This window comes from Scyliorhinus torazame, chromosome 3 (assembly GCF_047496885.1).
Source record: "Scyliorhinus torazame isolate Kashiwa2021f chromosome 3, sScyTor2.1, whole genome shotgun sequence".
In the NCBI taxonomy this organism is placed as follows: Eukaryota; Metazoa; Chordata; class Chondrichthyes; order Carcharhiniformes; family Scyliorhinidae; genus Scyliorhinus; species Scyliorhinus torazame.
The window spans coordinates 350,723,788-350,737,976 of record NC_092709.1 but is presented as its reverse complement, the minus strand read 5'-3'; the positions used below and the strand labels follow the sequence as shown (position 1 = coordinate 350,737,976).

General features: G+C 62.5%; 1 protein-coding gene across 1 annotated transcript in view; it reads right to left on the bottom strand.

Annotated features, from left to right (window-relative positions):
• smyd5 (SMYD family member 5) overlaps positions 1 to 12,695 on the bottom strand; it is a 96,332-nt gene extending 83,637 nt beyond the window's left edge. Inside the window, exon 1 of the mRNA XM_072497748.1 lies at positions 12,580 to 12,695. Coding sequence (XP_072353849.1) covers positions 12,580 to 12,672 — 93 coding nt within the window. The 5' untranslated portion in view covers positions 12,673 to 12,695. The remainder of the gene's footprint in view (positions 1 to 12,579) is intronic.
• Positions 12,696 to 14,189: the final 1,494 nt, after the last annotated feature.

The following is a 14,189-nucleotide window of genomic DNA, read 5'->3' as shown; positions in this document are numbered from 1 at the left end:
TGCCTGGACTTTACGCAGAACAATACTTTCACTAATCTAGATCTAATCTAGAATATTTTTTCTGTGATGTTAATGTGGTTAATATGTGTCAATAATAATGTTCGTACTAATATAAAAGATCCCTATTTGCCAGTGGAATTACTCCTGGGTGAAGTATCCTTTCCTCAACCCCCCTCCCCTTCCCCCTCAACCCCCCTTCCCCCTTCCCCCTCAACCCCCCCTCCCCCACCAACCCCCCCCTCCCCCTTCCCTTCCCCTCAACCACCCCTTCCCCTCAAACCCCCCTCCCCTTCCCCTCAAACCCCCCTCCCCATCCTCCCCTTCCCCTCAACCCCCGCTCCTCCCCCCTCCCCTTCCCCTCAAAGCCCCCTCCCCTTCCCCTCAATCCCCTCCCTCCCATTCCCCTCAACCCCCCTCCCTCCCCATCCGCTCAACCCCCCCTCCCTCCCTCCTCCCCGCCCCCTTCCCCACAACCTCCCTCCCCTCCCCTCAACCCCCCCGCCCCTCCCCTCCCCAACCCCCCGCCCCTCCCTCCCACCTCAACCCCCCTTCCCCCCCCTCAAGCCCCCTCCCCAACCCCCTCCCCATCAACCCCCACCTCCCCTCCCCCTCAACCCCCACCTCCACTCCCCCCTCAACCACCCCAACCCCCCCTTAAATCCCCCTCCCTCTCAACTCCCCATCCCCTTCAACCCCCCCTCCGCCCTCAACTCCCCCCCCAACTCAAATCCCCTTCCCTCTCAACTCCCCATCCCCTTCAAGCCCCCCTCCACCCTCAACCCCGTCCCCTCCCCCTCAAACCCCCACAACCCCCCTCCCCTCCCCCTCAAACCCCAACGCCCCTCCCCTCCTCCAACCCCCCTCCCCCTCAATCACCCCTCCCCCTCAACCCCACTCCCCTTCAACCCCCTCCCCTCAACCACCCTCCACACACCCCTCCCCCTCAAACCCCCATGCCCCAATCCCCCTTCCCTCCCCCTCTCAACACCCCTCCCTCCCCAACCCCCTTCCCTCCCACCAACCCCCACTCCCCTCACCCCCTCCCCCTCAAACCATCCCCTCCTCAACCCCCCATCCCCCCTCAAACCCCCCTCCCCTCCCCCTCAACCCCCACTCCCCTCTCCCTCAACACCCACTCCCCCCTCAACTCCCATTCCCACCCCCCTTCAATCCCCCCTCCCCCTCACCTCCTTCTCCCCCCTCAACCCCCACTCCCCTCCCCCTCAACACCCACTCCCCTCCCCCTCAACTCCCACTCCCTCCCCCCTTCAATCCCCCCTCCCCCGCACCTCCTTCTCCCCCTCAACCCCCACTCCCCTCCCTTCCCCCCTCAACCCCCTCCCCTTCTCTCCCCCTCAACCCTCTCTCCTCTCAAACCCCCTCCCCTTCCCCCTCCCTCAAACCCTCTCCCCTTCTCAACCTACCCCACTTCAAACCCCTCCCCTCCTCAACCCCCCTCTCCTCAAAGCCCCTCCCCAACTCCTCCCCCTCAATGCCCGTACCCTCAAATCCCCTCCCCATCTCCTCCCCCGCAAAGCCCCTCCCCTTCTCTCCCCCTCAAACCCCCTCCCCAACTCCCCTCAAACCCCATCCCCACCACCACTCAAACCCCCTCCCCATCTCCCCTCAAACCCCCTCCCCATCTCTCCTCAAACCCCCTCCCCATCTCTCCTCAAACCCCCTCCCCATCTCCCCTCCTCTCCTCAAACCCCCTCTCCATCTCCCCTCCTCAATCCCCCTCTCCATCTCCCCCTCAAACCCCCTCCCCATCTCCTCCTCCCCAACTCCCCTCAAACCCCCTTCCCATCACCACTCAAACCCCCTCGCCATCTCCCCTCAAACCCCCTCCTCATCTCTCCTCAAACCCCCTCCCCATCTCCCCTCCTCTCCTCAAACACCCTCTCCATCTCCCCTCCTCCCCTCAATCCCCCTCTCCATCTCTCCCTCAAACCCCCTCCCCATCTCCCCTCCCCTCAAACCCCCCTCCATCTCCCCTCAAACCCCCTCCCCTCCCCCCTAAAACCCCCTCCCCATCTCCCCTCCCCCCTCAATCCCCCTTCCCCCCTCAAACCCCCTCCCCTCAAACCCGCTCCCCATCTCCCCTCAAACGCCCTCCCCTCAAAACTCCCCCTCAAGCCCCCTCCACATCTCCCCTCAACCCATTTCCCCTCAAAAGCCTCCCCATTTCCTGTCTTCCCCACAAACCCCCTCGCCATCTCCCCTCAAACCCCCGCCCCATCCCCCCTCAAACCCCCTCCCCATCTCCCCTCTCCCCCTCCCCCCCTCCCCCTCTACACCCTCCCCATCTCCTCCTCACGACAAGCCCCCTCCCATCTCCGTTCAAACCCACTCCCCATCTCTCCTTCTGCCCTCAAACCACCTCCCCATCTCCTCTCCTCCCCTCAAACCCCCTCCTCGCCTCAAACCCCCTCCCCATCTCCCCTCCACCCCTCAAACTCCCTCCACATCTCCCCTCCTCCCCTCAAACTCCCTCCACATCTCCCCTCCTCCCCTCAAACTCCCTCCCCATCTCCCCTCAAAGCCCCTCCCCATCTCCCCTCAAAGCCCCTCCCCATCTCCCCTCAAACCCCCTCCCTATCTCCCCTCAAACCACCTCCCTATCTCCCCTCACCTATCTCCCCTCAAACCCCCTCCCCATCTCCCCTCAAACCCGATCTCCATCTCCCCTCAAACCCCCTCCCCATCTCCCCTCAAAGCCCCTCCCCATCTCCCCTCAAACCCCTTCCCCATCTCCCCTCAAACCCCTCCCATCTCCCCTCAAACCCCCTCCATATATCCCCTCAAACCCCCTCCCCATCTCCCCTCAAACCCCCTCACCATCTCCTCTCCTCCCCTCAAACCCCCTTCCCCATCTCCCCTCAAACCCCCTCCCCATCTCCCCTCAAACCCCCTCCCCATCTCCCCTCAAACCCCCTCCCTATATCCCCTCAAACCCCCTCCCCATCTCCCCTCATCACCCTCCCATCTCCCCTCAAACCCCCTCCCTATATCCCCTCAAACCCCCTCCCCATCTCCCCTCATCAAACTCTCCATCTCCCCCCAAACCCCCTCCCCATCTCCCCTCAAACCCCCTCCCCATCTCCTCAAACCCCCTCCCCATCTCCCCTCAAACCCCCTCACCATCTCCTCTCCTCCCCTCAAACCCCCTCCCCATCTCCCCTCAAACCCCCTCCTCCCCCTCTCCATCTCCCCCTAACCCCCACCCCATCTCCCCTCCTCCCCCTAACCCCCTCCCCATCTCCCCCCAAACCCCCTCCCCATCTCCCCTGCTCCCCATCTCCCTTCCTCTCCTCAAACCCCCCGATCTCCCCTCCTCTCCTCAAACCCTCCCCTCAAACCCTTCCCCATCTCCTTTCCTCCCCATCTCCACTCCTCCCCCTCCCCTCCTCTTCTCAAACCCCTTCCCCATCTCCCCTCCCCTCAAACCCCCTCCCCATCTCCCCTCAAACGCCCTCCTCCCCCTCCCCATTTCCACTCCTCCCCCTAACCTCCACCCCATCTCCCCCTCCCCATCTCCACTCCTCCCCATCTCCACTCCTCCCCATCTCCACTCCTCCCCATCTCCACTCCTCCCCCCTAACCCCCACCCCATCTCCCCCGCCCCATCTCCCCTCCTCCCCATCTCCACTCCTCCCCTCAAACCCCCCCTCTCCCTCCCCTCCTCTCCTCAAACCCCCTCCTCCCCATCTCCCCTCCTCTCCTCAAACCCCCTCCTCCCCATCTCCCCTCCTCCCCTCAAACCCCCTCCCCACAAAACCCCTCCCCATCTCCCCTCCTCCCCTCCCCATCTCCCCTCAAACCCCCTCCCCAACTCCCCTCTAAAACCCCTCCCCAACTCCCCTCAAACCCCCTCCCCAACTCCCCTCAAACCCCCTCCTCAACTCCCACCTCCCCATCGCCCTTCAAACTCCCTCCCCATGTCCCCTCAAACCCCTCACCATCTCCGCTCAAAAAACCCTCCCCATCTGGAGTCTGCACATCCTCCCAATGTGTGCGTGGGTTTCCTCCGGGTGCTCCGGTTTTCTCCCACAGTCCAAAGATGTGCAGGTTAGGTGGATTGGCCATGATAAATTGCCCTTAGTGTCCAAAATTGCCCTTGGTGTTCGGTGGGGTTACTGGGTTATGGGGATAGGGTGGAGGTGTTGACCTTGGGTGTGGTGCTCTTTCCAAGAGCTGGTGCAGACTCGATGGGCCGAATGGCCTCCTTCTGCACTGTAAATTCTATGATTAAAAAAATCCCCTCAAACCCCCCATCTCCACTCCTCCCCTCAAACCCCCCTCCCCATCTCCCCTCCTCCCCCTAACCCCCTGCCCCCTCAAACCCCCTCCCCATCTCCCCTCCCCCCTATCCCCCTCCCCATCTCCCCTCCTCCCACCTACACGCCTCCTCTCTTTCCCCCTACGCATCTCCCCTCAAACCCCCTCCCCATCTCCTCTCCTCCCCATAAACCCCATCTCCTCTCCTCCCCATCTCCTTTTCTCCCCTCAAAGCCCCCCCATCTCCACTCCTCCCCATCTCCACTCCTCCCCTCAAACCCCCTACTCCCCCCCTCCCCATCTCCCCTCCTCCCCCTAACCCCCTCCCCATCTCCCCTCAAACCCCTTCCCCATCTCCCTTCCTCCCTCCCCATCTCCCCTCAAACCCCTCCCCATCTCCCCTCAAACCCCCTCCCCATCTCGCCTCAAACCCCCCATCTCCACTCCTCCCCATCTCCACTCCTCCCCTCAAACCCTCTCCCCATCTCCCCTCAAAACCCCTCCCCATCTCCCCCCAACCATCTCCCCTCCTCCCCCATACCCATCTCCCCTCAAAACCCCTCCCCATTTCCCCTCCTCCCCATCTCCACCTCCGCTCAAACCCCCCTCCTCATCTCCCTTCCTCCCCCTAACCGCCTCCCATCTCCCCTCAAACCCCCTCCCCATCTCCCCTCAAACACCCTCCCCATCTCCGCTCCCCCCTAACCCCGTCCCCATCTCCCCTCCTCCCCCCACCCATCTCCCCTCAAAACCCCTCCCCATCTCCCCCCTCCCCCATACCCCCTTCCCATCTCCCCTCAAACCCCCTCCCCATTTCCCCTCAAACCCCCTCCCCATCTCCCCCAAAACCCGCTCCCCATCAAACCCCCTCCCCATCTCCCCTCAAACCCCCTCCCATCTCCCCTCAAACCCCCTCCCCATCTACCCACAATCCATCTCCTCCCCTACCCTCAAACCCCATCTCATCTCCCCTCAAACCCCCTCCTCCCCATCTCCCCCCAAACGCCCACCCCATCTCCTCTCCTCCCCCTCCCCATCTCTCCCCAAACCCCCCCCATCTCCCCCCAAACCCCCTCCCCATTTCCCCTCAAACCCACTCCCCATCTCCCCTCAAACCCCCTCCCCATCTCCCCTCAAACCCCCCCCATCTCCCCCCAAACCCCCTCCCCATCTCCCCCCAAACCCCCTCCCCATCTCCCCCCAAACCCCCTCCCCATCTCCCCCCAAACCCCCTCCCCATCTCCCCCCAAACCCCCTCCCCATCTCCCCTCAAACCCCCTCCCCATCTCCCCCAAACCCCGTCCCCATCTCCCCTCAAACCCCCTCCCCATCTCCCCCTGCCCCCCATCTCCCCACAAACCCACTCCCCATCTCCCCTCAAACCCCCTCCACATCTCCCCCCAAATGCCCTCCCCATCTCCCCTCAAACCCCCTCCCCATCTCCCCTCAAACCCCCTCCCCATCTCCCCCCAAACCTCCTCCCCATCTCCCCCAAACCCCCTCCCCATCTCCCCTCAAACCCCCTCCTCCCCATCTCCCCCCTAACCCCCACCCCATCTCCCCTCCTCCCCTAACCCCCTCCCCATCTCCCCCCAAACCCTCTCCCCTCCTCCCCATCTCCCCTCCTCCCCATCTAACTTCCTCTCCTCAAACCCCCTCCCGATCTCCCCTCCTCAAACCCCCTCCCCTCAAACCCCGTCCCCATCTCCTTTCCTCCCCATCTCCACTCCTCACCCTCCCCTCAAACCCCTTCCCCATGTCCCCTCAAACCCCCTCCCCATCTCCCCTCAAACCCCCTCCTCCCCCTCCCCATCTCCACTCCTCCCCCCTAACCCCCACCCCATCTCCCCTCCTCCCCCTCCCCATCTCCCCTCCTCCCCATCTCCACTCCTCCCCTCCTCAAACCCCCTCCTCCCCATCCCCCCTCTCCCATCTGCCCTCCTCCCCTCAAACCCCCTCCTCCCCCTCCCCTGCTCCCCACAAAACCCCTCCTCAAACCCCCTCCCCAACTCCCCTCAAACCCCCTCCCCAACTCCCCTCAAACCCCCTCCCCAACTCCCCTCAAACCCCCTCCCCAACTCCCCATCTCCCCTCAAACCCCTCCCCATCTCCCCTCAAACCCCTCCCCATCTCCCCTCAAATACCCTCCCCATCTCCCCTCAAACCCCCCATCTCCACTCCTCCCGTCAAACCCCCCTCCCCATCTCCCCTCCTCCCCTCCCCATCTCTCCTCAAACCCCCTCCCCCCACCCAAATGCCTCCCCTCTTCCCCCCTACCCATCTCCACTCAAACCCCCTCCCCATCTCCTCTCCTCCCCATAAACCCCCTCCCCATCTCCTCTCCTCCCCATCTCCCTTTCTCCCCTCAAAGCCCCCCCATCTCCCCTCCTCCCCATCTCCACTCCTCCCCTCAAACTCACTACGCCCCCCCTCCCCATCTCCCCTCGTCCCCCTAACCCCCTCCCCATCTCCCCTCAAACCCCTGCCCCATCTCCCCTCCTCCCTCCCCATCTCCCCTCAAACCCCTCCCCATCTCCCCTCAAACCCCTCCCCATCTCCCCTCAAACCCTCTCCCCATCTCGCCTCAAACCCCCCATCTCCCCTCCTCCCCATCTCCACTCCTCCCCTCAAACCCCCCTCCTCATCTCCCTTCCTCCCCCTAACCCCCTCCCCATCTCCCCTCAAACCCCCTCCCCATCTCCCTTCAAACCCCCTCCCCATCTCCCCTCCCCCTAACCCCCTCCCCATCTCCCCCCTACCCATCTCCCCTCAAAACCGCTCCCCATCTCCACTCCTCCCCATCTCCACTCCTCCCCTCAAACCACCCTCCTCATCTCCCTTCCTCCCCCTAACCCCCTCAAACACCCTCCCCATCTCCCCTGCTCCCTCCCCATCTCCCCTCAAACCCCTCCCCATCTCCCCTCAAACCCACTCCCCATCTCCCCTCCTCCCCCTAACCCCCTCCCCATCTCCCCTCAAACCCCTTCCCCATCTCCCCTCCTCCCTCCCCATCTCCCCTCAAACTCCTCCCCATCTCCCCTCAAACCCCCATCTCCCCTCCTCCCCATCTCCACTCCTCCCCTCAAACCCCCCTCCTCATCTCCCTTCCTCCCCCTAACCGCCTCCCCATCTCCCCTCAAACCCCCTCCCCATCTCCCCTCAAACCCCCTCCCCATCTCCCCTCCCCCCTAACCCCCTCCCCAACCATCTGCCCTCCTCCCCCCTACCCATCTCCCCTCAAAACCCCTCCCTATCTCCCCTCCTCCCCATCTCCACTCCTCCCCTCAAACCCCCCTCCTCCCCTCAAACCCCCCTCCTCATCTCCCTTCCTCCCCCTAACCCCCTCCCCATCTCCCCTCAAACCCCCTCCCCATCTCGCCTCAAACCCCCTCCCCATCTCCCCTCCCCATCTCCACTCCTCCCCTCAAACCCCCCTCCTTATCTCCCTTCCTCCCCCTAACCCCCTCCCCATCTCCCCTCAAACCCCCTCCCCATCTCCCCTCAAACCCCCTCCCCATCTCCCCCCCCCCCTAACCCCCTCCCCAACCATCTCCCCTCCTCCCCCCTACCCATCTCCCCTCAAAATCCCTCCCCATCTCCCCCCAAACCCGCTCCCCATCAAACCCCCTCCCCATCTCCCCTCAAACTCCCTCCACATCTCCACCCTCCCCCTCTTCCCTCAAACCCCCTCCCCATCTCCCCCCTCCCCATCTCCCCCCAAACCCCCTCCCCATCTCCCCTCAAACTGCGTCCACATCTCCCCTCCCCATCTCCCCCAAATCCCCTCCCCATCTCCCCTCAAACCCTCTCCCCATCTCCCCTCAAACCCTCTCCCCATCTCCCCTCAAACCCCCTCCCCATCTTCCCTCAAACCCCCTCCTCCCCCTAACCCCCTCCCCATCTCCCTCCAAACCCCCACCCCATCTCCCCCAAACCCCCTCCCTATCTCCCCTCAAACCCCCTCCCCATCTCCCCCCTAACCCCCACCCCATCTCCCCTCCTCCCCCCAAACCCCCTCCCCATCTCCCCTCCTCACCATCTCCCCTCCTCCCCATCTCCCTTCCTCTCCTCAAACCCCCTCCCGATCTCCCCTCCTCTCCTCAAACCCCCTCCCCTCAAACACCGTCCCCATCCCCTTTTCTCCCCATCTCCACTCCTCCCCCTCCCCTCAAACCCCTTCCCCATCTCCCCTCCCCTCCCCTCAAACCCCCTCCCCATCTCCCTTCAAACCCCCTCCCCATCTCCACTCCTCCCCCTAACCTTCACCCCATCTCCCCTCCTCCCCCTCCCCATCTCCCCTCCTCCCCATCTCCCCTCTAACCCCCCCTCTCCCTCCCCTCCTCAAACCCCCCTCCTCCCCATCTCTCCTCCTCCCATCTGCCCTCCTCCCCTCAAACCCCCTCCTCCCCCTCCCCTCCTCCCCACAAAACCCCTCCTCCCCTCCCCTCCTCAAACCCCCTCCCCATCTCCCCTCAAACCCCCTCCCCAACTCCCCTCAAACCCCCTCCCCAATTCCCCTCAAACCCCCTCCCCAACTCCCACCTCCCCATCTCCCTTCAAACTCCCTCCCCATCTCCCCTCAAACACCATCCCCGTCTCCCCTCAAACCCCCCCATCTCCACTCCTCCCCTCAAACCCTCCTCCCCATCTCCCCTCCTCTCCTAACCCCCTCCCCATCGCCCCTCAAACCCCCCCCATCTCCCCTCCCATCCCCCTCCCCATCTCCCCTCCTCCCACCTACATGCCTCCCCTCTTCCCCTACCCATCTCCCCTCAAACCCCCTCCCCATCTCCTCTCCTCCCCATAAACCCCCTCCCCATCTCCTCTCCTCCCCATCTCCCTTTCTCCCCTCAAAGCCCCCCCATCTCCCCTCCTCCCCATCTCCACTCCTCCCCTCAAACCCCCTACTCCCCCCCCATCTCCCCTCGTCCAACTAACCCCCTCCCTATCTCCCCTCAAACCCCTTCCCCATCTCCCTTCCTCCCTCCCCAACTCCCCTCAAACCCCTCCCCATCTCCCCTCAAACCCCTCCCCATCTCCCCTCAAACCCCCTCCCCACCTCGCCTCAAACCCCCCATCTCCCCTCCTCCCCATCTCCCCTCAAACCCCCCTCCTCATCTCCCTTCCTCCCCTAACCCCCTCCCCATCTCCCCTCAAACCCCCTCCCCATCTCCCCTCAAACCCCCTCCCCATCTCCCCAACCATCTCCCCATCTCCCCAATACCCATCTCCCCTCAAAACCCCTCCCCATCTCCCCTCCTCCCCTCAAACCCCCCTCCTCATCTCCCTTCCTCCCCCAACCCCCTCCCCATCTCCCCTCGCCCCTAAACCCCTCCCCCCTAACCCCCTCCCCATCTCCCCCCAACCATCTCCCCTCCACCCCCTTACCCATCTCCCTCCTGCCTCCCCATCTCCCCTCAAACCCCTCCCTTCAAACCCCCTCCCCATCTCCCCTCTCCCTCAAACCCCTTCCCCATCTCCCCTCAAACCCCCTCCCCATCTCCCCTCCCCCCAACCCCCTTCCCATCTCCCCTCCCCAACCATCTCCCCTCCTCCCCCCTACCCATCTCCCCTCCTCCCCATCTCCCCTCCTCCCCCCTACCCATCTCCCCTCCTCCCCATCTCCCCTCCTCCCCATCTCCCTCCTCCCCATCTCCACTCCTCCCCTCATCTCCCTTCCTCCCCCTAACCCCCTCCCCATCTCCCCTCAAACCCCCCTCCCCCTAACCCCCTCCCCATCTCAACCACATCTCCCCTCAAACCCTCCCCATCTCCCCTCCTCCCTCCCCATCTCCCCTCAAACTCCTCCCCATCTCCCCTCAAACCCCCCCATCTCCCCTCCTCCCCATCTCCACTCCTCCCCTCAAACCCCCCTCATCTCCTTCCTCCCCCTAACCCCCTCCCCATCTCCCCTCAAACCCCCTCCCCATCTCCCCTCAAACCCCCTCCCCATCTCCCCTCCCCCCTAACCCCCTCCCCAACCATCTCCCCTCCTCCCCCCTACCATCTCCCCTCAAAACCCCTCCCCATCTCCCCTCAAAACCCCTCCCCATCTCCCCTCAAAACCCCTCCCCATCTCCCTCCCCATCTCCCCTCCTCCCCTCCTCCCCTCCCCATCTCCCCTCCTCCCCATCTCCACTCCTCCCCATCTCCACTCCTCCCCTCAAACCCCCCTCCTCCCCTCCTCCTCATCTCCCTTCCTCCCCCTAACCCCTCCCATCTCCCCTCAAACCCCCTCCCCCATCTCCCTCAAACCCCCTCCCATCTCCCCTCAAACCCCCCATCTCCCCTCCTCCCCATCTCCACTCCTCCCCTCAAACCCCCCTCCTCATCTCCCTTCCTCCCCCTAACCCCCTCCCCATCTCCCTCAAACCCCCCTCCCCATCTCCCTCAAAACACCTCCCCATCCCCCATACCCCCTTCCCATCTCCCCTCAAACCCCCTCCCCATTTCCCCTCAAACTCCCTCCCCATCTCCCCCAAACCCGCTCCCCATCGAACCCCCTCCCCATCTCCCCTCAAACCCCCTCCACATCTCCCCCCTCCCCATCTCCCCTCAAATCACCTCCCCATCTCCCCCTCCCCATCTCCCCCCAAACCCCTCCACATCTCCCCCCCTCCCCATCTCCCCTCAAACCCCCTCCCCATCTCCCCCTCCCTATCTCCCCCCAAACCCCCTCCCATCTCCCCTCAAACCGCCTCCACATCTCCCCTCCCCATCTCCCCCAAATCCCCTCCCCATCTCCCCTCAAACCCTCTCCCCATCTTCCCTCAAACCCCCTCCTCCCCAACCCCCTCCCCATCTCCCCCCAAACCCCCTCCCCATCTCCCCCAAACCCCCTCCCCATCTCCCCCCAAACCCCTCCCCATCTCCCCCCAAACCCCCTCCCCATCTCCCCTCAAACCCCCTCCTCCTCCTCCCATCCTAACCCTCACCCCATCTCCCCTCCTCCCCCAAACCCCCTCCCCATCTCCCCTCCTCACCATCTCCCCTCCTCCCCATCTCCCTTCCTCTCCTCAAACCCCCTCCGATCTCCCCTCCTCTCCTCAAACCCCCTCCCCTCAAACCCCGTCCCCATCTCCTTTTCTCCCCATCTCCACTCCTCCCCCTCCCCTCAAACACCTTCCCCATCTCCCCTCCCCTCAAACTCCCTCCCCATCTCCACTCCTCACCTCAAACCCCCCTCTCCCTCCCCTCCTCTCCTCAAACCCCCTCCTCCCCATCTCTCCTCCTCCCATCTGCCCTCCTCCCCACAAACCCCCTCCTCCTCCTCCCCTCCCCTCCTCAAACCCCCCTCCCCATCTCCCTCAAACCCCCTCCCCAACTCCCTCCAACCCCCTCCCCAACTCCCACCTCCCAATCTCCCCTCAAACCCCTCCCCATCTTCCCTCAAACACCCTCCCCGTCTCCCCTCATACCCCCCATCTCCACTCCTCCCCTCAAACCCTCCTCCCCATCTCCCCTCCTCTCCTAACCCCCCTCCCCATCTCCCCTCAAACCCCCTCCCCATCTCCCCTCAAACCCCCTCCCCCCACCTACATGCCTCCCCTCTTCCCCTACCCATCTCCCCTCAAACCCCCTCCCCATCTCCCCTCCTCCCCATCTCCACTCCTCCCCTCAACCCCCCTACTCCCCCCCTCCCCATCTCCCCTCGTCCCCCTAACCCCCTCCCATCTCCCCTCAAACCCCCTCCCCATCTCCCCTCGTCCCCCTAACCCCCTCCCATCTCCCTCAAACCCCCTCCCATCTCCCCTCCTCCCCCTAACCCCCCTCCCATCTCCCCTCAAACCCCCTCCCCATCTCCCCTCCTCCCCCTAACCCCCTCCCATCTCCCTCAAACCCCTCCCCATCTCCCCTCGTCCCCCTAACCCCCTCCCATCTCCCCTCAAACCCCCTCCCCATCTCCCCTCCTCCCCCTAACCCCCTCCCATCTCCCCTCAAACCCCCCTCCCCCATCTCCCCTCCTCCCCCTAACCCCCTCCCATCTCCCCTACAAACCCCCTTCCCCATCTCCCCTCCTCCCCTAACCCCCTCCCATCTCCCCTCAAACCCCCTCCTCATCTCCCCTCCTCCCCCTAACCCCCTCCCATCTCCCCTCAAACCCCTCCTCATCTCCCTTCCTCCCCCTAACCCCCTCCCATCTCCCCTCAAACCCCCTCCCCATCTCCCCACCTCCCCGCTCAGTTTTCCTGTCCTCCCCCCTCGGGCCTGGCAGTCAGCTGCAGCCCGGGAGCTGGGTTCCGTTGGGCGGCTGCTGCTGAGCGGCTGCTGCTGAGCCTGTCCACCCCGGGCCCCGCTCACCTTCAGGTTGTTTATGAAGCGAACCTCGACCCGGGAGCCGCTGGCGGCGGGATCCCGACACAGGGAGAAGACTTCACACATGGGAGCCGCCATCTTCCTCACCTCTCAACTCTGACCCCTGACCCAGTACAGCCTGGGAGCCAATCAGCGCAGAGCGTCCCTCAGCCCTGCACTGGCAACAAATGTGGATAAATAATCAAAATAGAATCTAAACACCATAAACAATCTATAGAAACCACAAACATACAATCTAAATATCATCAATAATCTATATCATAGAATCATAGAATTTACAGTGCAGAAGGAGGCCATTCGGCCCATCAAGTCTGCACCGGCTCTTGGAAAGAGCACCCTACCCAACACCTCCACCCTATCCCCAGTAACCCCACCCAACACTCAGGGCAATTTTGGTCACTAAGGGCAATTGATCATGGCCAATCCACCTAACCTGCACATCTTTGGACTGTGGGAGGAAACCGGAGCACCCGGAGGAAACCCACGCAGACACGGGGAGGATGTGCAGACTCCGCACAGACAGTGACCCAGCGGGGAATCGAACCTGGGACCCTGGAGCTGTGAAGCAATTGTGCTAACCACTGTGCTACCGTGCTGCCCACTATAGAAACCGTAAACATAGAAACACCATAAATAATCTATAGAAACCATAAACATAGAATCTAAACACCATCAACAATCTATAGAAACCATGTAACATAAAATCTAAACACCATGAATAATCTAGAGAAACCATCAGCATAGAATCTAAACACCATAAATAATCTATAGAAACCATAAACATAGAATCTAAACATAGAAACCGGGCAGCACGATAGCCTAGTGGTAAGCTTCACAGCTCCAGGGTCCCAGGTTCGATTCTCGGCTGGGTCACTGTCTGTGCGGAGTCTGCACGTTCTCCCCGTGTCTGCGTGGGTTTCCTCCGGGTGCTCCGATTTCCTCCCACAGTCCAAAGATGTGCGGGTTAGGTGGATTGGCTATGGTAAATTGCCCTTAGTGTCCAAGTAAGGTAAGGTGGGGTTACGGGGATAGGGTGGAAGTGTTGGGACAGGGTGGAGGTGTGAGTTTAGGTAGGGTGCTCTTTCCAAGGGCCGGTGCAGACTTGATGGGCCGAATGGCCTCCTTCTGCACTGTAAATTCTGTGATCATAAATAATCTATAGAAACTATAAACATTGGATCTAAACACCATACATAATCCACAAAAACCATAAACATTGAATCTAAACATCATAAATAATCTATAGAAACCACAAACATAGAATTTAAACATCATAAAAAAGTCTGTAGAATCCATAAACATTATAGGCAGAATTCTCCTTTTGGGAGATTATTTTCTCCTGTTGGAGCTGAACTGTACCTGTTGCAATCAACAAGTGATTTCCAATTCTCAGCCATGCAAATGTATGGATGCAAATGGCGAGGATTGTGAGGGATTCCCTCTGGAATCCCGCTATTGCGCCTCCATTTTGAGTGGACGGCCCGATAACAAGTTCACATGACTGGTCGCCCCCCCCCCCCCCCCTCCCCCGCACTGCAATTCAGCCCCCCACCCCCTGAATACCTGGGTCCATCCCTTCCCCCCAGTACAAAGGT